At 50.0% G+C, this 7,709-nt stretch overlaps 1 protein-coding gene across 1 annotated transcript; it reads left to right on the top strand.

The window, feature by feature from the left end:
- Positions 1-2,852: 2,852 nt before the first annotated feature.
- LOC124665659 (probable sulfate transporter 3.5) lies at positions 2,853-7,472 on the top strand. The gene is made up of 12 exons (XM_047203053.1): positions 2,853-3,438; positions 3,578-3,785; positions 3,874-4,045; positions 5,045-5,110; positions 5,225-5,338; positions 5,445-5,561; positions 5,665-5,791; positions 5,912-6,198; positions 6,318-6,508; positions 6,590-6,672; positions 6,762-6,838; positions 6,927-7,472. The coding sequence occupies exons 1-12, from the start codon at positions 3,105-3,107 to the stop codon at positions 7,095-7,097; spliced, it is 1,947 nt and encodes a 648-aa protein (XP_047059009.1). The 5' UTR covers positions 2,853-3,104; the 3' UTR covers positions 7,098-7,472.
- Positions 7,473-7,709: the final 237 nt, after the last annotated feature.

Raw genomic sequence — 7,709 nt, 5'->3', positions numbered from 1 at the left:
ACTACCAGTAGTAGCAGTTGAGCTGTAGAGTTGTAGACGTATGGACCATTTCAGGGTTAATAAAGCGACTCATCAGACATCAGTCGCCGCATTTGGCTCACCGAAATGAAAGATCCGTGCATCGATCGCAAACGTGGTGCATGCGCATAAGGGAAACTTGGGATCGCACGCTCGTAACATCACACCATATGAGTACCACCGGTTGCTTTTGCAGTTACATGTACAATTTGATTTTACTGCGTGAGAATCGTCAGAGAGTAAACTCTTCTCGGCCAACAATTTGTGCTGTCATCGTAAAAAAATAAGACAATTTGTGCCGTCAAGAATCAGGCTCCATGCACAAGTATAGGTGCTCCCCAATTTTTCCTAATCCAGGACCCCCTTCTTGCTATTATATAGTGCAATTAAGTTATTTGAAAATTTGAAATTTACCAAACTTTAACCAAATTTATTGAGAAAATTATATACATTCGCAACACCAAACACCATATGAAAATACATATCACGATGCATCAATTTACTAATCTAGATTTTTGTACATATTTAATCAAACTTTACATCGTTCAATTTTTAGAAAAACATAGACTGTTGTATTTTGGATGACTCATCCGACACACTTAATAAGGGCATCTCCAATGGCCCGACACATTTCGGACGTCCAAAGGGGCCGCGCGCGTCCGTTTGCGTCGGTCTGCGGACATGAAAATGGTTATGAGTCCGTTTGCGCCGAGGGATATCCCTAGCGGGCCGATACATTTTTCCGCCTATAAATCTCCCAAAATAGCATAAACAAGTAAATTCCACCAAAATAGGACCATCAGATTGGCTCAAATTAAGTCTCCAATATAAATCTATCAGATTGTGCACTTCAACGCCTCCTTCAACTTCCCACAACAATGGATCATATAGAAGCCATTCTTATGTGTTGTCTTGAACTTCTCCAAGTCCCTCGGTACCTAAAATTGCTAAAAGTAAGATTTATGATATGCTAAATGTCGCATAGATAGATGGAATGACGATGCCCGTTACTTACCACTTCCATCACGCTTGTGCCGCTCTCGGAGTGGCTAACAACATGGTCGACGGTGACGCAAAACTTGGAGGTCTCATGTTTGATGTTGGTCCATATTTTTCTGATGGACTTTTCTCTGCGTCAATGCGCATCTCGTAGGGCTTGTGGAGCTTTCTCTCATGGTACTCTTGGACCACGTTGCTCCAATACACCTTGTCCTTTTGCTGGGCACCGTTTATCCAGTCATGGCTGGTTGTGAGCCACGCATCGCACAAACATTTGACATTGTCGTCGGTGAAGCTAGTGGTCTTGTGGCTCTCCCCCTTCTTCTTGGCATCATCAGCCCGGGTTAGGTCATGACCCAATGCCTCCTCATCGGCATAGACAAAGATGATTGTTGGATGTGTCGGCTGGTTGAAGAACAACCATTCGCTATCGATGTTTGCCCCATCCAGCGTGTTTGTGCACTGATCATGCGTCTCTAGGAAGGGACCCTGCATCCCGCCGAAGATCATGGATGAAATATCGCCCTCCCCTGCATCCTACCCAATAGGCCTACGAATCACCGGATGAGGCCGAATGAGATACTCCAGACCGAGACAATGAGAGCGAACGTACCGCGTCGTCCATCGTCAGGGAAGATGGTGGCATTTCGTCAAAGAGGGTGCGGGCACCGGCATGTTCTCCTTCGGTACCGCTCGTGTCTTTTGTGTCGCAGCTGGGCACGAGTCACCGCCTCTCAGCCTCCGTTTGAGGCCGGGAACTGGCCCCCCGTGGAACTGAACCAGCACGGGGACGGAGGCGAACCGGGACGTCGCGTGGACGTGCGCACAGGCGTAAGGCGTTCTAGGACGCATATGCGAACTTACCGATCTCACCGATGAGGCCGCTGGAGCAACGCCGATGATCCTCTCTTGCTTGACATAGAGCATGGCATCCGCGAGGCCAGTATGCATGCCTACCTCGGCGTTGGCTTTTACATGCATCTGCCATGCCATTTCAGCGTCCACCCTTGCCCGCTATGTGACCGCCGCCATCCTCTCGTTCAAATTCATGCATCTGCCCCGTCGTTTTGCGGCCTCGACGCATTTCTCCTCCTTAGTCAGCAACTTCTTTGGCGCCTTCACCTTTGTTTCGTGGCCTCCGGTGGCGGCACGCTTTGAGTCCACCGGAGGTGCGGTCTCCATCGAGGATGTGGTGGTGGCTATGGCGGTGTCTGGGGCGGTGGTTGCGAGGGTTTGCTCGGATTCCATGGCGGCTGCGGCGAGGAGGACGTCCATTACAAGGGGCTGGAGTGTTGTCGCCGCTCAACTTTGATTTTTTGGGGCAGCGAGTGGCCTCTGGCGGTAATGTGAGCGGCATTTGAGCCACTGGCATGCGGAGTTGCGGAACCTACGTGAGGAACGCCGGTCACTCGGCGCAACCGCGCAAACACAAACGCGGCTCATATTTTTGGGTCACGTTTGTGTCTCCGCAGATAGGTTGGTCACTATGCCCTCGCTGTGGTCCTGAGTGCAGACGCATATTTCGATTGCGCGGTTCGAAAAACGGTCTGTTTGCGTCGGACCCCATATCCACCTATACGTTGAGATCCGTCACATGTCAGTCATGAGATGGCAGTTGAGCATCAGCAATCGCGTCACATGCATGTCCCAGTGGCGGTTCCATCCAGCCTTACAGAACTGCCGCGCGCGCTCACCCCACGTCGTGGATCGTCTTCTTCTTTCTCTAGGTTGCCATCGATCGGCGTCGACCGCCAATGAGTCGAACCGTCTCTCTCTATATATATCGCCATGCCATGCCCTCGATCCTGAGTAGTACAATAACTGACACGCTGCACACGAACACCCGCCCGCACATAGTACTCCTTCTTGGATCGTCTTTGTCTGATTTGCCCCGCCGCTAATACAGGCCGTAATTAGGCGAGAGAGGAGATCAGCCACACACCAAGCAGGAGCACGTCCGACTGGATCGCGCTCTCACTTCTGGTTTCCCTTCCTCGGAGATCTTTTCCTCCCCCATTGGCAACTGACTCTGCTTCCCTCTCTCCCCCCTCTGACGACGTCCGGATCGACCGACGTACGGTGCGCGCATGGGGACGGCGTCAGGCGATGACGACCGCCACCACGGCATGGCGGAACGGGTGAACCTCTCGGCGCGGCGGCCCTTCACGGAGGCGCTGCGGTCGGGCCTCGCGGAGACCTTCTTCCCCGACGATCCCTTCCGCGGCTTCGCGGCGCTCCCGCCGCGGGAGCGCGCGTGGGGCGCGCTCAAGTACTTCGTGCCGGCGCTGGAGTGGGCGCCGCACTACAGCCTCGACAAGTTCAAGTACGACCTCCTCGCCGGCATCACCATCGCCAGCCTCGCCATCCCGCAGGGCATCAGCTACGCGCGCCTCGCCAACCTCCCGCCCATCATCGGACTCTGTACGTTCTCTTCCCTGCCTTTCTCTCGCCGGACGCGCCGAGACGTGGACATCATCGTCATACGGTTGAGATTTGGATGCATGCGGTTTCCGTCGCATGCGCACCACCAGTTAACCATGCATCTCCGTAAATCTTCCAGACTCGAGTTTCGTGCCGCCGCTGCTGTACGCGGTGTTCGGGAGCTCCAACAACCTGGCGGTAGGCACGGTGGCGGCGGCGTCGCTCATGCTCGCGTCCATCATCGAGGACGAGGTGCTGCCGGAGGACGACCCGGAGCGCTACCTGCAGCTCTTCTATACCTCCGCCTTCTTCACCGGCATCTTCCAGACCGCCCTAGGCGTCTTCAGGTATGCGCCGCTGCAGCCTGCACTGATTTTCCCTGATTTCTTTCATTCATTTTCATTGATTTTTAACTCTCGTCTTGTGTTGGTGAAGATTAGGGCTAATAGTGGATTTCCTGTCGCGGTCCACCATCACCGGCTTCATGGGCGGCACCGCCATGATCATCATAATGCAGCAGCTCAAGGGCCTCCTGGGGATGAAGCATTTCACGCCCAAGACCGATCTCATCTCCGTCGTCGGCTCCATCTTCCAATACAGACATGAGGTGAGCCTGCAAACTCTGCCACCGTCATCTGGAGAAGGAGGAGGACTCGTCCTTGGCCTCTCCACCCTATTTTCCCCGGCCGTACGTGCTTTTCTAGAGGTTTTGTTCGATTTTAATTGCTCCCGTTCCTTGATGCCCGATGAATGTGCTAACTACCACAAGTAGCATGCAGCCGCACGATACAACTAGAAAGGCGTGAGTGCTAGCATATCGGATAGGGAGTTGCTAGCTGTAACCGCTCCTCATCCTCTCCGATCAATAGCCGCGTGTAGGGAGAGGGAAAAAAACTCCCTCCCAACGTGGGATAGATAACCCCGTGTGGTACTTTCTTCCAGGAATAACTGAGTAATGAGAAGAAAAAAATAGAAACTTGATACTGATTGAAAGTTTAACTTTTAGCACATCGAATTAATTGAGGCCAGACCATTACCAAGTGACAACTTCTCTATAATGGACTCTATATATAATGAAGTACTCCCTCCGTTTCATGTTAGTCGTCGTTGAAGTACTCCCTCCGTTTCATGCCCCCAAATATATTTTCTCCAACAACTAGAAATTATTACTATAGTTGGATCATCTGCGGGCCAACCTAATGTAGTACTCCCTCCGTTTCATGTTAGTCGTCGTTGAATTATATGTATCTAGAATTTGTATAGATACATCCAAATCTACGATAACTAATATGGAATGAAGGGAGTATAAAAATAAGTTTGCATCAATAATAATTTACGAACAAACAATCAACATTAGTATTTTTGTCGGCATAGGAAAAGACCCAGTTGCAGTGGATCCTACGTGCTAGGAAATGTCGTGCTTGTTTTGGACTGACTTGTGGCTGCTTTCGTGGTCGTCACTGATGTGTGATCCATGCCTATATGTGCACATCAGAAGTCGACGTGTAGCAGTACCACGTTCTTACTTTTGCAAGGAACGATTTCTGATGGTAACTGCAGTCATGAGATTCTGAACTGAACTATCTGCCTCTTTACTTTTTCGTAGTGGAAATGGCAGAGTGCAGTTCTGGGCATATGCTTCATCCTGTTCCTGCTCTCCAGTAAGCATCTGGTAAGTGGGGATTTAACGACACAATGAAATCTATTCAAAAGCACACGCTACCTGCCTGTACTTTATTTCGTTTATGAATTATGACATATATAAGCCAATTTGCAAAACTTTCAGAGAAAGAAAATGCCAAATTTGTTCTGGGTGTCGGCCATTGCGCCTTTCATGGTTGTCATCATCGGAGGCGTCTTCGCTTTCCTGGTCAAGGGAGATGAGCATGGCATCCCGATTGTAAGTGCTGCTCCATTTGCTTTCGTGCTCTTCAGACTTCAGAAGAGATACGTTTTGTTTCAGTGCCTGACCACACCGTCATGTCGTTCTTCCCTGCATGCAATAGGTTGGTGACCTGAAGAAAGGGATTAATCCCATCTCCATTTCACAGCTAAGGTTCGATACCAAGAACGTTGAGATAGCTATGAAAGCAGGTCTCATGTCTGGGATCCTAGCACTCGCGGTACGACAGGGATTTTGACTATCCTCGTTAGTAATCATCACGGAATTTTCTGCCTCGGAAAAGCGTTTCTCATCCTCTTACATCATGTGTTCATCCTTCTCAGGAGGGAATAGCCGTCGGACGAAGCTTGGCGATGATCAAGAACGAGCAAATCGACGGTAACAAGGAGATGATCGCGTTTGGCATGATGAACATCGTGGGTTCTTTCACCTCATGTTACCTCACGACAGGTACATACAATTGGCCAGCCTCTGCACATCTTTTTTCGAGGATGAACATTCGTTCAGAAGGGATACGTTTTGTCTGAATCTTTGATCGCTGAACGCCTTTGGTGTTGGTGTCCGGTCCAGGGCCGTTCTCCAAGTCGGCGGTGAACTTCCACGCCGGATGCAAGACGCCCATGTCAAACGTGGTGATGTCGGTGTGCATACTGCTGGTGCTGCTGTTCTTGGCTCCTCTGTTCAAGTACACCCCGCTGGTGGCGCTCTCGTCAATCATCGTTGTCGCCATGATCGGGCTGATCAAGGTCAAAGAGTTCGTCCACCTCTACAAGATCGACAAGTTCGACTTCTGCATCTGCATGGTCGCTTTCGTGGGCGTCGTCTTCTTCACCATGGTCATAGGCCTTAGCGCATCAGTAAGCTTCTAACGCTACTGCTCTGTACTTAACTACTGACCATTTTAAGCTCAAGTGTGGTACGTAGTGTCCATGTATCTCTACACAATGTTGATGTGCTATGATATGCATTTTTGCAGGTAGGTTTGTCAGTGCTCAGGGCATTGCTATACGTTGCTAGGCCTGCAACTTGCAAGCTCGGGAGCATATCGGGGACCGAGATCTTCCGTGATACCAAGCAATACCCGCATGCCAAGAGCGTCCCCAACATCCTCGTCCTGCAGCTGGGTTCTCCTATATATTTTGTCAACGCCGGCTACTTGCGAGAAAGGTGAGCATCACGCGTGACTGATACCACAGGTTTTTCGATGTTGTCATGCAATGAGATGTTAATACAACTTGTGCCGTGTAGGATTTTGAGATGGGTGGAAGACGAGGAGAACATTTGCAAGGGTCACGGGCAAGATCTGCAATACCTGATTCTTGACCTTGGCGGTATTACCCGATGAATATTTATTTATTTCACCTCCAATTTCAGCTCTTGAGGCGTCGATCTTTTAACTTGACATGTCTGCATAATGAAGGTGTGACTTCAATTGACAATACGGGGATCGGGATGCTGGGGGAAGTGCACAAGGGCCTGGACCGGAAAGGGATCAGGGTAAGCCAGACCGCCTACGCTGCAAGTTAGTGCCCAATCTGAATGTCTAAAATTTCACAACCTGACCATGTGTTCCTGGTCATTTCAGATGGCTCTCACGAATCCCAGGCTAGAGGTGACGGAGAAGCTGGTGCTGTCAGGGTACATCAAGGACACCATCGGGGAGGAGAGCGTGTTCATGACCGTCAAGGACGCCATCACGTCGTGCCGGTACGCGCTGCAGAGGTCCGCAAGCAAGGAAGGAGGAAGCCAAGTATAGCGATTTAGGAGGTGTAGTACCTGTAGATATTGTGGTGTGTGTCAGCCGCAAGAAGAACATGCATAGCGCGCATGAGTATAGAAGACTCTGACGAAAAGTTTCAGTCGCATGGACCGGGTGCCTCGATGGTCTCTGGAGTCTGGATGCGCTGAAGTTGTAACGTCGGGATTCAGGGGAGATTGAGGGTCAGGGATGGAAATAGCGAGGCGGGGTGCTCTCTTCTCTTGTGTATAGATAACCAGTTTAGATTTTCAAGAGGTCACAGCGAACCTCACAGATTTGCTTGTATCAAAGGTTGACGTTGCAGAATGCTCAAGGAAGAAGAACTGTTAAATTGCTAGAAGAATAATGAATGCAGATGGGTTTATCTTTTTACTGCATTAGCGTCCTTCTTACCCTTCTTAGCAGCGTTAACAAGAGAACTGATCCAAGCTAGAGAAAACAAGAAAGCACGTAGTATGAGAAAGAAATGCCTCCTCTTCAATCGAGCTTCCTCTGTTTTCTTTTGTGATGGTGTGGTGTGTGGGGCTGCTTACGTGACATTATAATTAAAGCTAAGATACAATTCTTACACGAAATCATAGACAAAATATGATAACAATCACGACGTGA

The sequence above is a fragment of the Lolium rigidum genome, chromosome 6, assembly GCF_022539505.1.
Source record: "Lolium rigidum isolate FL_2022 chromosome 6, APGP_CSIRO_Lrig_0.1, whole genome shotgun sequence".
In the NCBI taxonomy this organism is placed as follows: domain Eukaryota; kingdom Viridiplantae; phylum Streptophyta; class Magnoliopsida; order Poales; family Poaceae; genus Lolium; species Lolium rigidum.
The sequence above is the reverse complement of the archived record's forward strand: the minus strand, read 5'-3'. Positions and strand labels throughout refer to the sequence as shown.

Excerpts from the sequence above, each read along its gene's own strand:
- LOC124665659 (XM_047203053.1), top strand. The coding sequence starts at position 3,105 with ATGGGGACGGCGTCAGGCGATGACGACCGCCACCACGGCATGGCGGAA. Across the intron at positions 5,111-5,224 it reads TGCTCTCCAGTAAGCATCTG|AGAAAGAAAATGCCAAATTT; the intron begins GTAAGTGGGGAT and ends CAAAACTTTCAG. Across the intron at positions 5,792-5,911 it reads CTCATGTTACCTCACGACAG|GGCCGTTCTCCAAGTCGGCG; the intron begins GTACATACAATT and ends TGTCCGGTCCAG.